Raw genomic sequence first — 25,966 nt, 5'->3', positions numbered from 1 at the left:
TTAAGTAGCATCATGTTGGCATCTTGTCAAAGACTTCCAAGCACACATTAACAAATTCTCTTTTGTCTATCCTGCTTGTTACTTCTTCAAAGAATTCTAACAGATTTGTCAAGCAAGATTTTCCCTTGAGGAAAAATGTTGACTATGGCCTATTTTATCATGTGTCTCTAAGCACCCTAAGACCTCATCCTTAATAATCAACTCCAATATCTTCCCAACCACTGAGGTCAGACTAATTGGCCTAAAGTTTATTTTTGTCTGCCTCTCTCCCTTCTTAAAGAGTGGAGTGATATTTGCAATTTTCCAGTCTTCTGGAACCATTCCAGAATCTAGTGATTCTTTAAAGATCATTTCTAATGCTTCCACAATCTCTTCAGTCACCCTCTTTCAGAACTCTGGGGTGTATACCATCTGGTCCAGGTGACTTATCTACCTTCAGACCTTTCAGTTTCCCAAGATCCTTCTCTCTCATTATGGTAACTTCACACACTTCATGCCCCCTGACACCTGGAACTTCCACCATACTGCTAGTGTTTTCCCACAGTGAAGACTGATGCAAAATATTTATTCAGTTCGTCTGCTATTTCATTGTCCCCCTTTACCACCTCTCCAGCATTTTTTTTCCAGCAGTCCGATATCCATTCTCACCTCTCTTTTATACGTTATGTATCTGAACAGGCTTTTGGTATCCTCTTTAACATTATTGGCTAGCTTACTTTCATATTCTATCTTTACCTTCATAATGAATTTCTAGTTGCCTTCTGTTGGTTTTAAAGCTTCAAAATCCTCTAGCTTCCTACTAATTTTTGCACTCCTCTCTCATGCCTCTGTAATTCCCTTTACTCCACTGTGATACTGATACATCTGATTTTACCTTCACAAATTTCAGGGTCAATTCGATCATATTATGATCATTTGCCCTTTTACCAAGAGCCCTCTAATCAACTCTGGTTCATTGCACAACACCCAATCCAGAATAGCTGATCCCCTAGTGGGCTCAACCACGAGCTGCTCCAAGAAGCCATCTCGTAGGCACTCTAGAAATTCTGTGCAGAGAAACTTGGGAATGCTTGTTCAGCAGGCTATCAGGAAGGCAAATGGAATGTTGGCCTTCATTGCTAGAGGGATTGAATTTAAGAGCAGGGAGGTTATGCTGCAACTGTATAGGGTACTGGTGAGGCCGCACCTAGAGTACTGCGTGCAGTTCTGGTCTCTTTACTTGAGGAAGGATATACTGGGTTTGGAAGCACTGCAGAGGAGGTTCACCAGGTTGATTCCAGAGATTAGGGAGTTAGACTATGAGGACAGATTGAGTCACCTGGGATTGTAATCACTGGAATTCAGAAGAATGACATGAGATCTTATGGAAACTTAAAATTATGAAAGGGATAGATAAGATAGTTGTTTCCACTGGTAGGTGAGACTAGAACTAGGGGACATAGCCTCAAGATTCAAGGGAGTAGATTTAGGATGGAGATGAGGAGGATCAGCTTTTCCCAGAGAGTGGTGAATCTGTGGAATTCTCTGCCCAATGAAGCAGTGGAGGCTACCTCAGTAAATACATTTAAGACAAGGTTGGATAGATCTTTGCGTAGTAAGATAATTAAGGGTTATGGGGAAAAGGCAGGTAGGTGGAGATGAGTCCATGGTCAGATACCAACTGCACCTCAGTGTGGTATGGCAACTGTCTCGTATTGGACCTCAGAGCACTCCAGCATGTGGTAAAAACTGCCCAGCGGATTATTGGCACCCAATTGCCCACCATTGAGAACATCTACCATAAACGCTGCCTGGGCAGGGCAAAAAGCATTATCAAGGATGCATCTCACCCTAACCATGGACTTTTTACTCTCCTCCCATCCGGTAGGCGCTACAGGAACCTCCGCTCCTGCACCAGCAGAAACAGGAAGAGCTCCTTCCCTGAGACTGTGACCCTGCTGAACCTCACATCACAGCGCTAAGCAGTATTGCACCCATATTGTACTGTCTCAGTACTTTTATATTTGTGTGCCGTAGCACTTACATTTTATTCACAGTTATTTTGTAAGTAACACTATTCTTTGCATTTCTGGTTAGATGCCAAATGCATTTCTTTTGGCTTTGTATCTGTACTTGGCCCAATGACAATAAAGTTGGATCTAATCTATCTAATCAGCCATGATCTTATTGAAAGGCAGAGAAGGCTTGACAGACTAGATGGTAGACTCTTGCTCCTATTTCTTAAGTTTTTATATTCTTATGTTCTCTCTCCCATAGTCCAGCACAAACCTGTTTTTCCAAATCTACCTGCAACCCCATGATTATTGTAACATTGCCCTTTTGGCATGCATTTGGTATCTCTTGTTGTAATTTGTAGATCACATCCTTACTACTGTTTGGGGGTCTGTATACAACTCCCATCAGGGTCTTTTTACTCTTGCAGAGATACTTAGATGGGTACATGACAAAAATGGAGGGATATGGACATTGTATAGCGTAAAGTATTAGTTTAGTTAGCCATTTTATTACTAATGTATTTGGTTTGGCACAACTTTGTGGAGCAAAAGGCCCGTTCCTACACTGTACTGTTCTACGCTCTATTAATGCTTAATGCCCATTTTGGGGAAGGATTTATTTTCTTCATGCAGTTCATCTTCATTTTTTTTGTAGCATATCTGCAAATTAGCTAGATTCACTAACATCTACCTATTTATAACATTTAAAAAATATTCTTTAAATTTGGAACATTTCATGAGATGAAGAATTTTACAAGCTAAGTGCATGGTAGTAACAGATCTCAGTCAAAATACTTGCAAAAATATTGTGATGAATGAAGGGGTAAAAGGTTTGAGAAAGTTATTTCCACTCAAATTGAACACAAAGACTACAGGCAATTTGAATAAGGTACACTGGAGATTGCATGCAAGTTCAAATTATACAGGAGAGATAAAACAGAACAATGATGTTCTTTCTTTGATTTATTTGTAAAGTAATATGATTAATAGTACAATAACTGCAAATTATAAACACAAGAGACTCTGCAGATGCTGAAAGTCCAGGGTAACACACAAATTTCTGGAGGAACTCAGCAGGTCAGGCAGCATCTATAGAGAGGAATAAAGAGTTGACATTTCAGGCTTGATGACGGGTCTCGGTCTGAAACGTTAACTATAGCTGCTGCCTGAATTGCTGAGTTCTTCCAGCACAACTGCAATGTACTTCAGTTGCTTTAATTCCATTTACTTTGGTAATGAGATGATTATTCATAAACTAAAATTTCTCCAGAACTGCCAGCACTCCAACGGTTACACTTTGTGCTCTGTGGAGATCATTTAGCTTACTATCTTGGACCAAGACAGCCAGAAACAGCAAATTTATAAATAACTGAACTATATTATGTTGAGCAAGGACCCTTAGTATTATTAAGGATTCCACCCACCTATCCATTTAGCATTCCCTTTGACTTTCTACATCAGGCAGGAGAATCTGATGCAAGAACAAGAATGGTCAGGATGGGAAACAGTTTTCCCTCCAGCCATAGGCTTCTGAACAGCCTGCCACATCGCATTCAAAGTATCACTGGTTAATCTGCTCTGTACCTTAAAATATTTAATTTATGCAGTTCAGTTTGTTTATTTAAGTGTAATCCATCTGTAGCTTTCATCCACACTTTCATAAGTCATTATGTGTTATGTATAATACAGTTCTTTACACCCTGGTTTGCAGAAACATTTTCTGTTTGACAATATACATGCATACAGTTAAACGACAATAAACTTGACTCAACTAATCTAATTATTCATTGGTTGCATTACAATGAGATTACGAAAAATCTTTTTACCTTGGAGTTGTTTCTCTACTCTTTTCAGCTCCTGTAGAATCAGTGAAATCTCCTTAGAGAAGAAAAAAAATCAGATGATGGGTTGAGAACAAAATCTTCAAAACCAAGTGAAACATTAAATATTTTAACATTTTCAAGACATTTTGCTGACAAAATTGTTCAGAGTAAATTTTATTATCAGGGTACATATACAACACTAAGATTCATTTTTTTGCAGGCATACCCAGTAAATCCAAGAACCACAATAGAATCAATGAAAGACCGCACCCAACAAGGCAGACAAACGACCAACGTGCAGAAGACAACCAACTATGGAAATGCAAGAAGAAAATGAAATAATAATAATAAATAACCGGGAGTCAGCAGGAGATGCTCATGGAGTGAGCACTGTTTCAGATTCGCTCCATAACCTTTACTTTTTTTAACCTATGATCACCCTTATTTAACTTATTTTTACCTACACCAAAAGATTCTTGTTACTTTTTTTGACTTACCTTTAAGAGTTTATTGTGAATTTTTGAAGAAAGGAATACAGAAATGGGTCTTAGATCTAAAGGGCGAGAACTCGGGAAGGATCCTAACGGCAACAGGAAGAAAAAGACGACTGATCCTAAGGGCACTGAATTGACTTATGAAATGTTATTGGAGGTTTTAAATCAAAAATTTGAAGAACAATGACAAATTTTTAAACAAGATATAAAGGCTTTTCAAGATTATATGGATAAGACGGATTCAGTAGTTAACCAGCAGCAAGTTCTAATCGCAACTCTGCAAGAAGATGCCCGGAAGCAAGATTTGATCATTGAAAAACTGGAGCAGAACTTACTTTCGACGATTAAACAGGTGGAAACACTTAAAGCCAAGAGTGTCGACTTTGAGAATCGGTCCAGAAGACAGATCCTACGCATACTTGGTCTCCCGGAAGGTATTGAACAAGGGGACCCCTCGAAGTATTTTGCTCAACTTTTAATGGATGCGTTCCCTTCTGTATTCCCAGACAGTCCTCCGTTACTTGATCGTGCTCACAGAATTATGCGTCGATCATCAAGTGCTTCAGCTAAACCACCGGTAGTAATTGTCCGATTTCACTATGTGCATGTTAAAGAGCAACTTATTCGTGTGGCTCGGCGTGTAGGGATGGTCAAATTTCAAGATCACAATTTTCGTTTAGTAGAAGACTTTAGTCCAGAAGTAATGAAGGCAAGGCTTCTTTTTAAACCTCTTGATGTCTGAATGTTATGAGAAAAATCTAAAACCTGTGCTCTTATACCCAGCGAAGTTCAGAATATCGCCTCCAAATGCACCAAGGCGAGTTTTCCTTTCTACATCTGATGCGAGAAGCTTTCTGGATGAGAACTTCCCTACTGCTACGGACACTCATTCCAAATAAATGAGTGATTTTGATCGTGCAAGATGGTTTTTATTTCCAAAACCAGATTTTTCTGGCTATTGGTGTAGGTTTTCTGGCTATTGGTGTAGGTTTACTCTATATTTTATACTCTAGTTAAAGTTTTTTTTTCTCGACATGCTAATCTTTTTATTTTACTTACTTCAACCACGGTACTTTATCTTTGGTCATTATTATTAATCCTTCGAAGGTGAATTTTTTTTTACTAAGATGGCAGTTTCTTCTCTAAAATATTTTTGGCTTTTTTTTGGATTTCGCCATTTTATTTTCTCTCGTCTTCTTCCTATAATGCATCTCTTATCATAGTTTAAATTTTTTTAGTTTGTTTGGGTTTTAACCCGATTTATAAGTTACTAGTGATTATACTCTTTTTGTTTTTTTTTTACTACCAATTATATTAAGTGGTTTGGTTTTTATATAGTGATTATTATTTCTTTAGAGTTTGGGTAGATCATTTTTTTTATCCTTTATATACGGAGTTGTCTTCTGCTGATATGGGGGTAGATTTAGTTTCATCTTTTCTTTTTCCCAGCCTATCCCTTGCTGGGGTAGTCTTGTTTTTTCCTCTTGGGTGGGGGGTGGGAGGTCTTTTTCTAATTCTTATGTTTCTATTATCAGTTTCTTTTAGTTTTTTCATTTGGGCTGATTTTAAACTACAAAAATGTCTGCGATGTCGTCACTTCCGGGTCCTCCCCTTATTTTTGTTCCTCTTCCGGGTGCATGAGTTTATAAATTGGTTAACCCTTTATATACCAAAGGGTTGATTTCAGAACTATGGCTCAGACCATTAATTTTGTCTCTTGGAATACTAATGGCTTAAACCATCCGATTAAACGGAAAAAGATTTTCAAAGTATTCCAAAGACTTAATGCTCATATTATTTTTGCACAAGAAACTCATGTGAGGAAAGAGGACAATTATCGCTTTTTTAGGTTTTGGAGGGGTCAACAGTATCATTCGAATTCGAATGCCAAAGTAAAGGGAGTTTCAATTTTTACTGACTCCTCTATTGCATTTGTCCAACATGATATCTTTTCGGATCCAAATGGTAGATTTTTGTTAATTACTGGCTTACTTTTTAACAAAAAGGTTGTTATGGTTAATGTTTATGCTCCAAATGTGGATTGTCCCGATTTTTTTAAGTCCTTATTTACTTCTCTACCTAATCTAAATGAATATAAGTTAATAATGGGTGGTGACTTTAATTGTTGTTTAAATCCTTTGATGGACAAATCTATATCTACTCAGACTTTACCTAATAAGTCGGCCACTTGTATTAACTCTTTTTTGACTGATAATGGAATTTTTGATATTTGGAGATTTCGGCATTCTAAAGACAAAGAGTTTTCATTTTTCTCACATGTTTATCATTCCTACTCGAGAATTGATTTTTTTTTATTGACTCTTGTTTTATTCCATTGGTAATTGGTTGTAATTATGATATTATAGCCATCTCTGACCATGCTCCATTAAAACTTTCTATTAAATTTACGGATACAGCTTCTAGTGCTAGACAATGGCGATTTGATTCTACTTTACTGCAAGATCCGGATTTTATTAAATTTATGAAGGAACAGATCGATTTCTTCTTTTTAACTAATTCCATGGATGATATTTCTTGCGGAACACTTTGGAACACTTTTAAAGCATATATACGTGGACAGATTATCTCCTACTCTGTTGGTCTGAGAAAATGCATCAAGAAGGAAACTCTTTTGTTGGTTGATAAAATTAAAGAGATTGACAAGAAATATTCGATTACTCCTAGTAAGGAGCTTTACAAACAAAGGGTTGAACTTCAAATGGAACATAGTTTATTACATACATCTTCGATTGAAAATCAATTAATGAAAACCAGATCTGATTTTTATATACATAGTGATAAATCGGGTAAACTGTTAGCTAGTCAATTGAAGAATGCTTTGGTTAAACGTCAAATTACTAAGATCCTTCAGCAGAATGGGGATCTGACAGTTAACCATGATGAGATAAATAAATCATTTCAAGATTTTTATACCTCCCTGTATCATTCCGAATTCCCTCATGATCGTAATACCACGTGTGATTTTCTTGGGAAATTGAATTTTCCAAAATTATCATCAGATAATCTTTCAATATTAGAAACTCCTATTACGGATGCAAAAATTAAAGGGGTTATTTCCTCTATGAATTCTGGGAAAGCACCAGGTCCAGATGGGTATACAGTAGAATTTTTAAAATGTTTTTCTGCTACTCTTTCTCCTTGGTTGTGCAGGGTTTTTGAAGAAGCAATTAGATTGGGCAATTTGCCACAATCTTTTTATAGAGCTTCCATTTCTTTAATATTGAAGAAAGATAAAGACCCTGCTGACTGTGCATCCTATAGACCAATATCTTTATTGAATGTAGATTCCAAGATCTTTTCCAAGTTACTGGCATCCAGGCTGGAGAAGGTATTACCCCAAATTATTTCGGAAGATCAAACCAGTTTTATTAAAAATCGCTATTCTTTTTTCAATGTTAGGAGATTATTGAATATTGTTTATACTCCTTCACATAGCACTTCAGAATGTGTCATTTCATTAGATGCGGAGAAAGCATTTGATAGAGTTGAATGGCCATACTTATTTAATGTGCTTGAGAAGTTTAATTTTAGTCCGACATTCATTTCCTGGATTAAACTGATATATCATACTCCAGTAGCCTCGGTGCTTACTAACAATCAAAGATCTCCCTTTTTTCGTTTATTTCGGGGTACTAGACAAGGCTGTCCTCTTAGTCCATTATTATTTGATATTGCTTTAGAACCCTTGGCAATTGCTATCAGAGAATCACAGAACATTTTTGGCATTAATCACGGGACAGATATACATAAGTTATCATTATATGCAGATGATTTATTATTATTTATTTCTGATCCTGAGAAATCTATTCCTGCAGTTTTATCATTGTTGGCTCAATTTAGTGATTTTTCCAGGTATAAATTAAATCTTAATAAGAGTGAATTGTTTCCTTTAAATAGACAGGTTCCAATTTATGGAAATTTACCTTGTAAATTAGTTAATGACTCTTTTATTTATTTAGGGATTAAAATCACAAAAAACTATAAAGACTTATTTAAGGTTAATTTTTTACCCTTAATCGATCAGATTAAATGTTTGTTTACTAAGTGGTCACCACTATCTTTATCTCTGATAGGTCGGATTAATGCTATTAAGATGGTTATTTTACCCAAGTTTTTATATATAGTTCAAGCGGTACCTATTTTTATTCCGAAATCTTTCTTTGCTAATGTTGATTCAAAAATTTCCTCGTATATATCTGGCAGAATAAAAATCCTAGGTTAGGTAAAATTTATTTACAGAAGGCAAGGAAGGAAGGTGGATTGGCATTGCCTAATTTTAGATTTTATTATTGGGCAGTTAATATCTGATATTTGATATGTTGGTTAAAGGATTGGGATATATCTTTTAGCCCTCATTGGGTGAACCTGGAAATTAAATCTGTACAAGGATTTGCATTGGGTTCTATTTTAGAGACTTCTCTTCCCTTTGCTCTTTCTAAATTGCCGAAATGAATTGATAACCCGATAGTTAAACATACTTTACGTATATGGTTTTAATTTCGGAAATTTTTTGGGTTGACTCAGTTTGTTTTAAATATCCCTATTGTATCCAATTGCTTTTTTTATCCTTCTATTATAGACCAAGCTTATTCAGCTTGGAAGACTAAAGGATTACTACGATTTTCCGATTTATTTTTGGATAATTGTTTTATGTCTTTTGAGCAATTATCTAATAAATATAATTTGCCTAGGTTTCAGTTTTTTAGATATTTACAGATTAGGAATTTCTTAAATACTGTACTTCCTACTTTTCCAAATTTTGTGTCTTCAGGTATTTAGGAGAATTTGTTTGAACTAAATCCTTTTCAGAAAGGGCTAATACCAAAACTTTACAATATAATTATGAAGATACGTTCAGAGCCCTTTTATAAGACTAAAAATGATTGGGAAAGAGAACTTAACCTTACTATCCCTATTGAGAATTGGGATAAAATTCTTCAATTAGTTAATACATCATCTATATGTGCTAAACATTCATTAATACAGATTAAAGTTGTGCACAGGGCTCATATGTCCAAGGATAAATTGGCTCGTTTTTATTCCTATATAAATCCTATTTGTGACAGATGTCATTCTGAGATAGCGTCTTTAACTCATATGTTCTGGTTGTGTCCGCTTTTGAAAAAATATTGGAAAGATATTTTTGATATTATTTCTGTGGTGTTGAACATTGATTTACAACCACATCCTATTACTGCAATTTTTGGTTTACCAATGATGGATTCACTCCATTTATCTTCTTCCGCTTGTCGAATGATTGCATTTCTTACATTAATGGCTAGAAGATCTATTTTGTTGAATTGGAAAGAAATTAATCCTCCTACCGTATTTCATTGGTTTTCTCAAACTATGTTATGTCTAAATTTAGAAAAAATTATAAGTGTTGTATTTCATACTTCTATTAAATTTGAAAAGATATGGAGACCATTTATTCAATATTTTCATATGATGTAATATGATCCTGTTCCAAGCCTATTTGTTTTTCCAGTTTCGATTTTATATATGTTGAGAGGATCAGAGTTGACGACACTGATGATTTTGTATTTTTGTGAGATATTATAAACAGCCCTTTTTTTCCCATTTTTTCTTTTTCTCTTTTTTCTTTATTAGTTATTAGATTATTAGATTAGTTTTCTTTTGCATATTTTTTTTCTTTTTTCTGTTTTTTTTAATATATACTATGATATACCTAGGTTTGCCTTGTTTATTTGTATATTGTATCGTTCATGATTTGGGAATACTCATTTATACTGTAATCATTGCTTATGTATTCTTTCATGTTTAGTTGAAATGTGTATATTTGTAATCCTATTATCTTTGTATTAATTTTAATTTTATTTTGTTGATATTAATAACAATAATAAAAAGATTGAGAAAGGAAAAAAATAATATAAAATAAATAACCAATAGAGAACATGAGATGAAGAGTCCTTGAAAATGAGTCCATAGGTTGTGGGAACAGTTCAGTTGAGTAAAATTATCCCCACTGGTTTAACAGCCTGACTGTTGATGGGTACTAATTATCCTTGAACCTGGTGATGTAGGTACCTTCTTATTAATGGCAGCAGTGAGAAGAGAGCATGACCTGGGTGGTGGGGGTCCCTGATGACGGATGCTGCTCTCCTGCAATGGCACTCTGTGTAGATATACTCAATTGTGATGAGGGCTTTACCTGTGATGGACTGGGCTGTATCCACTAATTTCTGTAAGATTTTCCATTCAAGGGCATTGGTGTTTCCTTACCAAACTGTGAAATTGCAAGACTAACTGCACTTTGGAAAAGACTGCAAAGTTAAAGACTTCATACCTATCTATAGATATGGGGGAAGGCATGAAATAATTAAGGATAACTCTGCGCAAGGCTCACTACGTATGAACAGGACATGAGTATTATATGATTCAGCAATTCAAATTATTTTCAGACTTTGTAAGGAAAGCCAAGATAACTTTTCATTAGAAATAGTCCTGGCTAGGAATTGCTGCCAGGATGGGATATAGTGGTTAATGATAAAGACCAATTCTACTAAAATTCTAGAATCAATTACTAATTATATTTACATACAAGGCAATACAGTCACTCCTGTAAAACATTATTCATTCACAATATTGAAAATAAAATTAGTACTGACCAGTGACCAATACTGTCTGGACTGTTTAAAATTACTGCATTGTCTGGTTGCAATATTAACAAGGGATTGCACATAGGTATACATGCTTTAAGAAATATAACATATAGCTTCATTTTCAGCTTTCTATCTTTAAAAATAGAACAGCATTTTAAAACGACAATTTTTCCCATTCTTGCCCTGTTAAAAGAAAATCTAGCTGGTTGTATTTGAAACAGAAGAGGCCATCTCTTTGCCAAAATTAATTCAATTGATAACTGGTGGATTCCACAGATAAACAATAAAGTAAAGGGGAAATAAAATACAAGATCAGTAGCTTAATCAATCAAGTCTGCTCTTTGTGTTATCACAATTTAAAAAGTACAATAATTACACTGTTAACAAGCATGTAAAACTTCACATTTATAATTTCAATGCAGTTAATATATGTATTTTAACAACATCATTAAGGAGGTGTAGTGTTTTGTTTGGATCTGGGTCACTAACTGTGCGTCACATTTCTTGAAGTAATTTAGCACAGGCAGCATATTGTTTAGAATAGAAGTCTGTATTTACAATTGTAATCAAGTTCTTAACAATAAAACATTTTCTGAATCCTATGTAATCAGTTGAATATAAGCATGTATAGTTCATTCCATTTTAATTATCTGAAAAGTGGCAATGTGCCACGTTTTATACTCCTACTAAATCACAGCTTCATGCCACATTTTTAATTAAATTTATTTGATAATTATCATCAATCTGTGGAAGATAATGTTATTCATTTAAATATTTCTTTACTGTAAAATCTCTTCATCTCAGTCACAGAAGTTATATCAGTAGGGACACATTTATAAATAAGGCTGACTACTTATAAACACACACAACGTCCTCAAAATTGTAATCAGAGAATTATAAAATCAGATTATCTGAAATGTGCTCCATCTTTCACATACAAGTATACAAAGATATAGATTTTATTAAAAAGTTTAATATTAATTAACAATTATTTATAAGGATTTAGGAAATTCTTTTACGCACCAGGTTATGATGTGGGATTCTCATGGAATCACTGAAGTAGCTGAAACCTGCTCCAAGATGATATATTGAATAATAGCCAATATTCAATAACTGTCAATTGCCAATATAAACAGCTTTAATTGTGATTAAACCGCATGGAAAGGGCCTAATTTTATCAACAGCTTTCTCTTTTCCACCCTCCTACACCTCCCTACCCTCCCTCCTCGGATCTGGATTTAGCTCATCCGCCAGCTCATGCTCCTACTCCTCCTCCAACTGTTCATTCGTGCTTTTGCCCTCTTTCTTTCTAGTCCTGATGAACATCGAGTCTTGGCCCAAAACGTCAACTATCCAATTCCCTCCATAAATGCTGCCTCACCTCCTGAATTCCTCCAACATTTTGTGTGTGTTACATAATTTCCATCATGTCAGCTTGCCACCTGTGTGGAAAAGGCCCTAGTACATAACAACCTGCTGTAAATCACACTTTCCATTGAAGATTGTGTCTTGCACCATATAGGAAGAACCATTCCAAAGAACAGGTGGGCTGGTGAACTCAACTTATCAGAAGATTTACTCATTAGAAACTATCATAGTACAAGAAACCTGGCTAACTTGATATGGACAGATATTTGCATACCATGTACAAATTCTAAAAGGTACAAAATGAAAAATAACTTTCAAACTAAATACAGCTTTAAAATAAGGACTCTTAAAAAAAACATAACAAGTACTCCATCTAACAGCAGTCAGACATCTTCGGGTCTCCGATTCTGGATTTTTCCTCAGGGTTTACTCCCCAAGCCTTCCCTGTGAGGGGGTATAGCCGCAAGGCAGCAGAGGTTTGTAATCGGAGTTTCCCTCTCCTAGATGAGCTGCCATCCATGGTTAACGAGCCCCATCTGCCTGCAGCAACTGGTTTTAAGGCGCCAGTGGCCCGCCTTTGCCCCTTCTCCTGTCAGTGAGAACAGTTCTGCCAGGCATAAGAACTATGCCACACGTGAAGGCCAGGAGTTGGACTTGGTTGTCAGAGGCTGTTTGAGATGCACGCCATGAAGAGCATTTGTTTAGCAGTGGGAGCTCATCTCCACTACCATCCTTTGGCTACGACGACCTTAGGAACTAAGGCTCAAGGTAGATATAGCTGCCCTACAAGAAGCACATTTGGCAGATTCAGGTACACTGAAGGAAAGGGACTAGAGATTTTTCTGGCAGGGAAAGAAACAAGATGAGCCCCACGAGCATGGAGTGGGTTTTGCCGTTAGGAACTCCCTGTTGCAAATGGTGGAGCCACCAGAAAATGGATCAGAGCGACTTATGACTCTGTGCCTACACACCAGTCATGGCCCAGTATCTCTCGTCAGTGTGTATGCCCCTACCTAGAATTCCACCTCTGAGGCATAAGACATGTTCTGCGACAAACTAGAAGCTGTTGTCAGGAATATTCCCAGTGATGAGCACCTTGTTCTCCTTGGTGACTTCAATGCCAGGGTGGGAGCCAATAACGATTCCTGGCCGTCTTGTCTTGGCCACTTTGGAACTGGCAAAATAAATGACAATGGACAACATCTCCTGGAGTTCTGCTCCTATCATGGCCTGTGTGTAACCAACTCCTACTTTCAGATGAAGTTGCAGTACAAGGTCTCACAGCGACATCCATGGTCTAAACCCTGGCACCAACTAGACATGATCATCACCAGGCACTCTTTCATCAACTCTGTACTAATCACCTGCTCATACCAGTGCAGACTGTGATACGGATCATCACCAGGCACTCTTTCATCAACTCTGTACTAATCACCCGCTCATACCAGTGCAGACTGTGATACGGATCATCACCAGGCACTCTTTCATCAACTCTGTACTAATCACCTGCTCATACCAGTGCAGACTGTGATACGGATCATCACCAGGCACTCTTTCATCAACTCTGTACTAATCACCCGCTCATACCAGTGCAAACTGTGATACGGATCATCACCAGGCACTCTTTCATCAACTCTGTACTAATCACCTGCTCATACCAGTGCAGACTGTGATACGGATCATGCTTTAGTATGCTGCAAGATCAAACGACGTCCGAAGAAAATCCACCACTCCGAACAAACTGGAAAACCTCGTATCAACACAACAGAGATGAAACAGACAGAAAAGGTTGATCAGTCTGCCAAGTCAGTACAGGGTGCTATGACTACCTCCTCACAAGGAGATATTGCAACAGAACAATGGTCATACCTTCGCAACACCATCCATGAATCAGCACTCTCTATCTTTGGAAGAAAGACCATAAAGAGCAGTGACTGGTTTGAGGCAAAGTCCAATATCATGACTCCTATCATCGAACCAAGCGTGCAACTCTCACAAAGTACAAGCACTCACCATCTGACCAAACACTCCAGGCACTTTGAGCTGCTAGAAGCAAAGTACAACAGACTGCAAGGCAGTGCACAAATGAGTACTGGCTCCAGCTCAGTGAGGACATTCAGACATCAGCTGTGACAGGCAACATCAGATTGATGTATGATGGTATCAAGAAGGCTGTTGGCCCATCGCAGAGCAAGACAGCACCCCTGAAGTCATCCAGCGGTGAAATAATCACCAATGGAACGCTGGGTGGAACACTACTCTGAGCTCTACTCGAGGGAAAATGTTGTTGTTAGCTCAGCCATTGGTGCCATCGATTGTCTACCAGTCATGGATGAACTCAACTCTGTACCAACCATTGAGGACCTCAGCAAGGCAATTGACAGTCTGACCCCAGGGAAAGCTCCTGGAAATGATGGGATTCCTCCAGACCTGATCAAACACTGCAAGAGCTCACTCCTCCAACCTTTACACAAGGTCCTCCGTCAGTGCTGGAAGGAAGGAGCCGTACCACAGGATATGCGCGACTCCAAAATCATCACTTTGTACAAGAATAAGCGTGATAGGAGCAACTGCAACAGCTACAGGCGTATCTCCCTCCTGAGTATTATCAGCAAAGTCTTTGCTCGTGTAACTCTGGCACATCTACAAGCTCTGGCAGAACGGGTCTACCCTGAGTCCCAATTTGGTTTCGCGCAAAGAGTTCAAATGTTGACATGATTTTCTCACTCCTTCAACTCCAGAAGTGCAGGGAACAACAGAAACCCCTCTATGTCGCTTTCATTGACTTGACCAAGGCATTCAAACTTGTCAGCTGGGAAGGGCTCTTTCAGATTCTCCTCAAGATTGGCTGTCCTTCAGCATCACCTGGAGAGACAAAGTCCCAAACTCTGAGATCCTCTCCCATGCTGGACTTCCCACAATGTTCATGCTTTTAAGACAATGCAGACTGTGCTGGCTGGGCCATGTCCATCGTATGAAGAATGGTAGACTGCCAAAGGACATCCTCTACGGAGAACTAGCAACAGGCAAGAGGAACGTTGGTAGACCCCAGCTTCGTTTCAAGGACCTCTGCAAGCGTGACATGAAAAATCAACACAGTGCTGGGAGGATACAGCAGATGACCGCAAAAAATGGTGAGGTACTCTTCAGCAACACCTAGAGCAAGGCGAATGAGTGATACTGAGTCAGTTTGAGGAGTGGAGAGCTAAATGGAGAGCACAGCGGACAGCAGACAACAATTCCACAATGCCCTACATGCGCAGCAACTGTGCCAGAGCCTACCGTTCCAGGATCGGCCTCAATAGCCACAGTCGACACTGCTCGACAAACCAGTGATATGATATGTGAGGTGCAGTACCCATTGTCAACTATGACTGATGGAGCCCACACATATACTCTAACTAATATATCTTGTAAATAATACAGTAACAGCAATATAATATCTAATATAAATAACAGTAATAATAAAATACCTTCAAGAATTGTGACATTTTGATTGCTCTAATTATAGTGTTTAATTAAAGCTTCATGTTCCATCACATTATTTTTTTGCTGTACAACTTACATTCTGGTAACTTTCTGTGATTTGTAAAAATTAATAACTTTTTGAAATCATATTCCCATAATATACTAAGGCAAAAATGAGATTAATCTGTGACTTAAATCAATGACAGAAATATGGTTTCAAAAAAGTTATTAATATTTAACCACATTTCTAACAGTGTGAAAGAGATCGGAGGCTGAGCAAATCCTCATCTGCACCTTCCTCCTTAACTGCTGCTAATCATTCTGGACCATGTCCAAATATGTTGATCCCAATATTGACTTGTGAAGAACATGAGAACAGTGAACACAGCAACAGGATATTTGCCTGGGAAGGGGTGGGGAAAAATTGGACTATTCACAGAAAATGAACATGTGTAGGTACAAATAAGAAAAGGTAGAGGGGCAAAAAATTGAGAATGAAAGGGAGATGGAGAAAAAATAAACTGCTGAAATTCAAATAAATAGCCTGGGTCATTCAGCAAAAAAAAAAATTTCCTCATCAGCTATTTGGCCCTTCAAATCTATGCTGTTCTCATGGCAACTGTATCAATCCCATTCCCACATTTATTTCCCTGTATCCTATTCTTTCACACATGCCTATTAACACTCCAATTACCCCCCACCCCACCACATCCACAGACATAATTTAGTTAATTAATCAACCACCAGATCCTAAGGCTGTGACAGGAAAGGAACACTGGAAACCCACACAAAGGGACACACTACATACACCACAAGGACATTACTGTATGTCAGAAATGAACCTCGGTCACTGCACTTGGCCAAAATACAGAACCAATGTGTTGCCTAAAGCATCAAAACCGAAACAGCTCCTCAACCAACCTCGGTGGTGGGGGGGGGGGGGGGGTATCAATGATTCAGTGGAATTCTCAAAGTTAGTAGATTTGGAGAGAGTTTATGGCCACACCAATAGTTTGTTCAAATTTTATTCCATGGACCTGGACACAAAAAGAGTATGCATTCAGAGGGATGCTGAACTATCTTTCACAAGAAACTTGTCTGTTGCTTCAGGTGAATGCTAAAAGATCCCTCTGTTAGCTTTGGAAGTCAAAGAAGCAAAAAGAATACTTGTCTTTCATTTAACATCACAAAGACCCTAATGGGATTATAAAGTCACTGGGAAAGCCTGCTGCATCCTTAATTGGCAGTAAAGCATTTCATGAGATATATAGTTGTATTTTTTTTGCTTATGTCTGTCTCATTTTGGGAGACCAGAATATCATACAGTTTTTCAGAGGTTATTTTGTTTCATAATACAACAGGGAGTAGGCCCTTTGAACCACCCCACCCCAGCAAGACCACAACCCCGATTAACTCTAACCTAATCGTGGGACAATTTACAAAGACCTATTAACATACTTGGCACATCTTTGGACAGTGGGAGGGAACCCGGAGGCCCCAGAGAAAACCCAAATATTCCACGGAGAGCACATATAGAGACATCTCACAGAATGTGCCGGAATTGAACTCTGAAACGTCCCAAGCTGTAATTGCGTAGCGTTAACCGCCAACAGATTGTTAAAACAAAATTAAAGAGGATATTGGCATTGATTAGAGGTTGGTTATTGTGTAGAATACAGCAGTTGTCTAAATAATGGGTTGCGGGCAGTGTTACATACCCCGTGGGTATCTTGTGACTGACTGTCTTATGACCATGATGTAATTGTCTTGTGATGGTGGGGTGATGTAATTTTCCAGCCAGTGTGAGGTCACATGATGTAATTTCCCCACTGGTGTGTGGTCACATGATGTAATGTTCCAACAAGGGGAAACCGCTGTTGTGACGCAGGTTAGTTCGATAATTAGTTTTGTTGCGTATTCGTTTCATGACGCAGCTTCATTTTTAAAGTGGAGTTTTTACTTCTTATTGTAAGGAGCAAAAACTTGTGCCAGCAGTTTTGCCAATCGCTGCCAGTTCTGGTTTGTTGCATCTTTGATTTATCTTTACAGTCGAATTGGAGAGTGAAGACTTTACCAAAGTACAGGAACGCGAAGGATTGAGTAAAGTTGATGTCGTTCGGTGGTTTTATGAAGGATTGACCTTACCGAGTCTTCGTTCAGGAACAGTGACCTGCATCTGAGGTAACCCTTGCAAGATCAGGAAGGTTTGTGCAGTGTTCACCTTTCAGCAGCTAAAGGCCAGTTCCTTTAAGCCGTTTTATTTCCTTCATCGTGAATCCTTTGGACAAGGCATCTCTCGACTGTGATCAGCAGATTTGTCATTTTCTTCAGAGAAATTGTTATTGCAGTAAAGTCTCTCCTTACTGACTGTATAAATCACTTGGACTTTCGAATTTACCACTTTAAGAACTATACCAGAGTTTGGCTCTTTGTTAAATTGCCGTATAGCAGTTAACTTCTGGTTAAGTTAGTCGTTTGTTTACTTTTCACTTTTGTTGAGCAGAGTTTAATAAATGTTTATGTTTGTTTATAAAACCTGACTCAATTCTATATTCATTGTTGCCGGCCACATAACAGCAGTGACCCAATGATTGGTGGTGGGTCTCTGATGGGCCCCTGCTAGTTGGATGAGGAGATTCAATTGCAAATTTGCCAACATACAACTAAATGGTGAAGACAGTGAGGAGGATGCACAAGGGCTTGGGGTGAAAAGCCAGATTTCATGTGAACAACAGAAGATGCGACAAATGGAAAATTATGAGGGAAAATGAGGTCAATCAATCAAGGCAAAGAAATGGATATAAAGGAATATTTCAAGGTGAGACTCCAGAGCTGATTATCTGTTATTTGTGAAGTGGGGTGCCATGCGCAATCATAATCGATTGAAAACGGACATGGGAGCACGGAGGAACATCGGGAAATCTCCAGGAAGACCTTCTTCGTTGCTGCTGCTGCTGTGAGGTCTGGGACTGCTGGGAAGAACAGGCCCCCAGTCCTCAGGGTCGCGTTGCCGATGGCTGTCGGCGGGGCCATCTTAATACGCTCGGCAGAGGATGGTGCTCGGAGAAGCTGTGCCGGAGGGGATGGTCGTCGGCTCAGAGGTTCGACGGACTCGGAGTCCGCTGCGGTCAGGTCGCTTTTGGTGTGTGCTGCGTCTGCGAGGCTGAGTCGGGTGGCGCCGTGGAAGTCCATAGAGGGGGTATTCTCTTCTGCCGCCGGCATGGGATGGCGAGTCTGTCGGGATCCTGGGGACTTGTGGAAACTGTGTGGTGATTTCTTTTGAACTTATAGTCCTTTAACATCTTTGGACTATTTTTACTGTGCTCATGGTCTGTTTTTTAAAATCAATTATGCTATTGTTTGCACTGTTGTAACTATATGTTGTAACTATGTGGTTTTATGCAGGTCTTGTAGCTTTAGTTTTTGGTCTTGTTTTGTCGGGTGGATTTGGAGCTCCGTTCCGGGGAACGCGCTAAGACGGTAGCACGATATTAATACGCAGCAACCTCTCCGGACTCTGGATTGGGGATTGCCAAACGTTATGTGGATTTTCTGGTGTAGTCTGTTTTGTCATACGCTTTTATGATATCATTCTGGAGGAACGTTGTCTCATTTTTTAACTGCATTGCATTTGTGGTTTCTAAATGACAATAAACTGAATCTGAAAAAATTCTTGACTCCAAAGGTATCTGGTATCTTTCTACATGAAGAACTGAAAATTAGCATCCATGTAAATAGCAAACAGTTAGCCAGCCGGTGGTGTAGTGGCATCCACATCGGACTTCAAGACAAGTAGTTCTGGGTTTGAATCCAGCCGGATCCTTGCACACTTTCTTTCTCTGCTAGGTTGAGCATTGAGTCAGCACTTGGCCTCGTAAAAATAAGACAAAACTGGTAAAGAAACAGCAAGGTTGCGAAACAAGGCATAGAAAGGAACAGCAGCAGCAGCAAACAATTAGGAAGGTAAACAAAATGCCATTCTTATTGGAACAACACTGATTACAGGACTAGGGATACTTTGCTCCAATTCAGGATTGTACTCAGGATTGTAATTATAGTACCTCAATGAAAACCTCATCCTGTTTTATTACAATTAGCACTTAAAAAAAAGCAGACCAATGCAGAATGCAATCTTAAACCATTCCAGCTTTCCTCTTAAAGGGTTGTTTGTGGGTTGATGATAAACTCATTGTTAATCAGTGAGAATACAAGCAATTACTGTAAATGGAACATAAATAACTGCAGGCTCTGCAAATATGAAACAAAAATGTAAAACACTGGAAAGATTCACTATCTTGGGCAGCATCAGGGAAAAGGAGAAATAATCAAAATCTTAGGTCTGTAATTTTTTGGTTTACCCTGCTAAGATTTTCCAGCATTTTCTGTTTTTGTAATTGTAATTATAGCACTTTAATGGAGAAATAGCATGGAAATAAAGAAAACATTTCTATTGAAAAAGAAATATATTTTCAAACAGTTATTCAAAACTGGAATACCATTATGAACAAAGTCTAGGACATAACTGATATAAATATATTGACATCTTTATTACAGTGACAGATTAATAGTTTTAATGATACAAAATTGAGTTTTTCTTTCTCACAATTTTGAAGGCTGTGTCTATCTTTTAATATCCTTTCACAGATTATAAAGATCTTATTCCCTTACTACTTAATATGGTTAAAATAATAAAATCATATTATTTAAATGATGCAAACAACAAACAGCTGGAAGAGTTCATCAAAATCATAAAAATCAAAACCTTGTGGGTAGAATTTTAACCATCCAGTTAGAAATTTAATTGAATTCTGCAGGAATAACTGTAGTTGCATCATACTTTATTTAATTGAGTACATGGATTTTTTTACCCTCTTCCCATTCCAACTCTTCTTCTAATCTTTAATGTAAGGAGAATAACTTTCTATTGATAAACATGTAGCAGTTAATAATAAAATAGGTTGTAACTTTCATTAACACAAATATTTATTCATTTCAAATCTGCAACTGGAGTCAAAGAAAAGTGCCATATGCTTTTCATAAGAAACATAGAAAATCTACAGCACAATATAGGCCCTTCAGCCCACAAGCTGTGCTGAACATGTCCTTACCTTAGAACTACCTAGGCTTACCCTTAGCCCTTTATTTTTCTAAGCTCCATGTAGCCATCCAGGAGTCTTTTAAAAGACCTTATCATTTCCGCCTCCACCACTGTCGCTGGCAGCCCATTCCACACACTCACCACTCTCTGCTTAAAAAACTTACCACTGACATCTCCTCTGTACCTATTTCCAAGCACCTTAAAACTATGCCCTCTTGTGCTAGCCATTTCAGCCCTGGGAAAAAACTCTTGACTATCCACATCATCAATGCCTCTCATTATCTTGTACACCTCTGTCAGGTCACCTCTCATCCTCTGTCGCTCCAAGGAGAAAAGGACGAGTTCACTCAACCTATTCTCATAAGGCATGCTCCCTAATCCAGGCAACATCCTTGTAAATCTCCTCTGCACCCTTTCTATGGTTTCCACGTTCTTCCTGTAGTGAGGTGTCCAGAATTGAGCACAGTACTCCAAGTGGGGTCTGACCAGGGTCCTATATAGCTGCGACATTACCTCTCGTCTCTTAAACTTAAACCCACGATTGATAAAGGCCAATGCACCACATGCCTTCTTAACCACAGAGTCAACCTGCGTGGCAGCTTTGAGTGTCAAAGTTACATGTATAATGATTTAGTGTTATGCCCCTAACAGATGTTTAAAGCTTAATAGTGTCCGCAATCTCTGAAAGGTGGGTACAGATAATGCCACTGTGAAAATAAACCTGTAAAAGCAAACATCTCTACCTCAATTTCTGGTAAAAAATTTATTCACCAACAATAACATGGAATTATACACAAAGGTAGAAACTATCAAACAAACAATTATCAATATTTATAGTTATCTATATTATCAATATATAAATCCATAGGTTTATCACCTTCCTCACCTTATTTGAGGTTTTCAGGATAGGAACTTCACTGTCAGACCGCATTTTGCTTTCTATTTCTTCCCAGTTTCTGTCTTCATTTTTAAACAAAATCCTATAAACAGAAAGTGTAAGCTTCCCTTAGAGTCATTGTTAACACAATAAGAATGAAAAGATCAATTTCTCTTTGTGGTTTTGTTACTTAAATCAATTATAAAATATCTTTCCCCTTTACTTCTTGTAATTGGGTATAGTTCCTCACAGGACAGACTTCATCTCCAACCTTCACTTTACATTAAAAAGGTCCTGCTGACTTAAATTAATTTTCATCCAGATAAAGATCATAGGATAAACATCCTGTAGGCACTTTTATTATAATATTAATGATATGTTAAGAGGATAGAATTTTTTTCAGGATTATTAGTTCTTTAAATATACAAGTTAAAATTGTTACTATTAAGCTAAATGGATATAATTTGTATGGAAATGGGATATAAAAATAGTACTATTCTTCAAATGTTCTTCTTTTATTGATAAATATGTTTGTTTATCTGCCTTAAATGGAAGCGTTCCTGTGAAACGGTTCGTAAGCTGGAATGTCGAAAAGTGAAGAAGCAATTACCATCTATTTATATGGGGAAAATTTGTGAGTGTTCGCAGACCCAAAAAATAACCTACCAAATCATGCCAAATAACACATAAAACCTAAAACAGTAACATATAGTAAAAGCAGGAATGATCTGATAAATACACAGCCTATATAATGTAGGAATACTTTTCCACAATTATTGCAGCACTGTCCACTGCAGCGAAAATCTCACGCAAGCGCTCTTGGCAGCACTTACGGCAAAAGCACACGGCGCAAGCGCTCCCAGCAGAAATGCACGGTGCAAGCGCTCTCAGCAGAAGCACTCTTTCCAGTAACCTTTAAGCTATGAAGCTACCAAGTAACATATAAAAATACACAGCCTATATCAAGTAGAAATAATGTACACCCAGTGTAGTTTCACTTACTGGAATCGGTGTGTGAAACCGATGATGATGGTGTGTTAGGCTGAGTCGTCGGAGGTTGGGGTGGTGGTAGGTAGAGGAGGCTGGGGTGTCATCTCATCGTCGTCTGTTTCCATCAGGGCAGGCAGGTCACCTTCTTCTATGTCTGCCTGCCTCGATGTCGAAGGTCGAGTTTCCTCGTCTACTGTGGCTAATGTGGAAGGCTTGAAATACGACAGTATGCTTGACTGCTTAGCCTCGCGGATTTTTCTTTCATACAGTTCTTTGTAAGCACTCAAACCATCCTGCAAATATGCCCTAAACCTACGTACTCTTTCAAAATTAAAGTCATACTTTTCTGCAATCATTGCAGCATTGTCAATCGCAGCAAAAATCTCACACAATTGCCTCACGTTCAGTTCCTGGACGTCTTCACTTTCGGGCCGTTTGCTACTGCGTTCGGCTTCAATTGTTATCCTTTCCTCTTCATCAGCTCTTCATCTCTCAGTTCTTGGTCATGGGATGCCAAAACCTCTTCAACATCATCTTTGTCAACTTCCACAAACCCTTAGCCAAACTCACTATGTCCTTACTTTGTTCATCATGATCGAAACGCTTAATTATGTCTAGTTTTACACTAAGTGTAACACCCTTACATGCTCTTTTAGGCTTTTCCGATACCTCAGAACTCACCTTTCTAAAGGATGCACAAAATAAATCAACATAAAGCACAGATGCTCACAGGCACGTGTTTAAGCAAAGCCGGCTAGAATGCAGTTCCGGGGGAGGAACTTGGCTGCTCGGCACACGCGCTGCCTTTTTTCATAACAGTGAAAACACCTTCTGTTCGCGAAATCAGGTAACTAATTTAGGTCTTTCATAATGGCGAGTTGACGTAAAGCAAATGTTCGAAAATCGGGGGACACCTGTATATATAGTTAGAATACCTAAAACTTTTCCACAGCACTGTAGTATGTTTATATATTTCACTGTACAGCTGCTGCAAAGAAAAAAAGAGCTAGTGAGGCCAGGAACAGTTTAACACATTGGTTAAGTAATTGGTGTAAGAGATTTTTGAATCATTAGGTCTCTGCCAGGGAAGATGCACCTTATACATAAGGGACTGTTTGCACCTGAACTGGGGGGGGGGGGGGGGGGAATATCCCAGTGGAAGGTTTGCTCGTGCTGCACGGTGGGGTGTAAACTAGAGTTGCAGGAGGATGGAACCAGAGTGCCAGAACAGTTAGTGCAGAGGCTGTGGAGACAGATATTGTTAAGACTTCAGACAAGGTCAGGAATCAAAAGGTTGAGCATGGAGCGACTAATACTCTGAGCTGCATGTATTTCAATGCATAAAGTATTGTAGGAAAGACAGATCTCAGGGAATTGATCAACACATGGAATTATGATATTGTAGCAATTAATGAGACTTGGTTGTAGGAGGGGTAGGACTGGCAGCTCAATATTCAGGGCTTCTGTTGTTTTAAACGTGACAACACAGGAGGGATTAAAGGGAGAGGGGTGGTATTCCTAGCCAGGGAGAATGTCATGGCAGTGTTCAGTCAAAACACAAGAGAACTCATCTAGGCTTTATTGATGGAACTGAGGAATAAGAAAGGTATGACAACATTAATGGGACTATATTACCAACACCTAACAGTCCGCAGGATTTGGAAGATCAAATCTGTAGAGAAATCACAGACTGTTGCAAGAAACATACGGTTTTTAAAATAGGTGATTTTAACTTTCCACATTGACTGGGGCTCCCATATTGTAAAAGGACTAGATGGGATAGAGCTTGTCAAATGTGTTCAGGGAAGTTTCCTTAAACATTACTTACCAGTCCCAATGAGAGAAAATGTGTTATTTGATCTGTTACCATAGAATGAGACAGGGCAGGTGACAGAAGTATGGATTGGGACAGGCTGTTTTCTGGCAAAAGTGCAACTGGTAAGGAGGCCTTCAAAAGTGAAATTTTGAGAGTACAAAGCTTGTATGTGTCTGTCAGAAAAAAAGGCAAATATAACAGGTTTAGGGAACCTTGGTTTTCAACCCTGGTTAAGATTTTTAAAAATGCGATGCATTGTAGGTATAGGCACGTAGGAACAATGAGGTACTTATGGAGTATTAAGAAAAGAGAACACTTAAATCAAGGAGGGCTAAAAAGCGGCATGAGGTTGCTCTAACAGACAAAGCAAAGGAGAATCCTAAGGAATTGTACAGATAAGAGTATAAGGATTACAAAGATTAATAAAAAAAAAAATCAGTCTTCTGGAAAATCAGAATGGTAAACTATGCCTGGAGCCAACAGAAATGGGGGGAGATGTTAAACGGATTTTTTGCATCTGCATTTACTTGAGTGACAAGACCCAGAATCTACAGAAGTGAGGTAAAGCAGTAGTGAGGTCATAGACCATATACAGATTACTGTGGAGGAGCTCTAGCAGAGATATTTAAATCATCCTTGGTGACAGGCTAGGTACCAGGGAATTGCAGGATAACTAATGTTAACCGCTGTTAAAGAAAGGCTCTAAAAGTAAACCAGGAAATTATAGGCCAGTGAACCTGACATCAGTGGTGGTAAAGTTATTGGAAGGTATTCAAAGGGACTGGATGTATGAGTATTTGGATAGATAGATTAGGGACAGTCAGCATAGGTTTGTCATGGTAGGTCATGTTTAACCAATCTTAGAGGTTTTTTTTGAGGAAGTTACCATGAAAGTTGAGAAAGGCAAGACAGTGGATGTTGTCTGCATGGACTTTAGCTAGGCCTTTAGCATGGGAGCTTGGACAAGAAGGTTCAATTGCTTGCCATTCAAGATGAGGAAGTAAATTGGATTAGACATTGGCATTCTGGGAGGAACCAGAGAGTGGTAGTAGATGGTTGCCTCTTTGAGTGGAAGCCTGTGACTAGTGAAATGCCGCAGGGATTGGGATGTGTCCGTTGTTGTTAGTCTTTGTCATCTATAATCAGTGATCTGGATGATAATGTGGTTAACTGGATCAGCAAATTTGCAGATGACACCAAGATTGGGGATGTAGTGGACAACGAGGAAGAACAGAGCTTGCAGTGGGATCTGGGCCAGCTGGAAAAAATCTGAAAATAGCAGATGGAATTAAATGCAGACAAGTGCGAGCTGTTGTACTTTGGGTAGACGAAACAGGGTAGGTTTTACACAGTGAATGGTAGGGCACTGAGGAGTGCAGTAGAACAAAATGATC

At 38.5% G+C, this 25,966-nt stretch overlaps 1 protein-coding gene across 8 annotated transcripts in view; it reads right to left on the bottom strand.

Moving 5' to 3' along the window:
- The window catches only part of cep170aa (centrosomal protein 170Aa), a 187,209-nt gene that overhangs the window by 9,120 nt on the left and 152,123 nt on the right, over positions 1-25,966 (bottom strand). For all 8 annotated transcript variants that reach the window (XM_073050490.1, XM_073050493.1, XM_073050492.1 and 5 more), the window contains 2 exons: positions 21,776-21,869; positions 3,821-3,872 (listed from right to left, as the gene is read on the bottom strand). In XM_073050490.1, coding sequence (XP_072906591.1) covers positions 3,821-3,872; positions 21,776-21,869 — 146 coding nt within the window. The remainder of the gene's footprint in view (positions 1-3,820; positions 3,873-21,775; positions 21,870-25,966) is intronic.

Source organism: Hemitrygon akajei, chromosome 7, assembly GCF_048418815.1.
Source record: "Hemitrygon akajei chromosome 7, sHemAka1.3, whole genome shotgun sequence".
NCBI classification, from domain to species: Eukaryota; Metazoa; Chordata; class Chondrichthyes; order Myliobatiformes; family Dasyatidae; genus Hemitrygon; species Hemitrygon akajei.
This window is presented reverse-complemented; position numbering and strand designations above follow the sequence as displayed.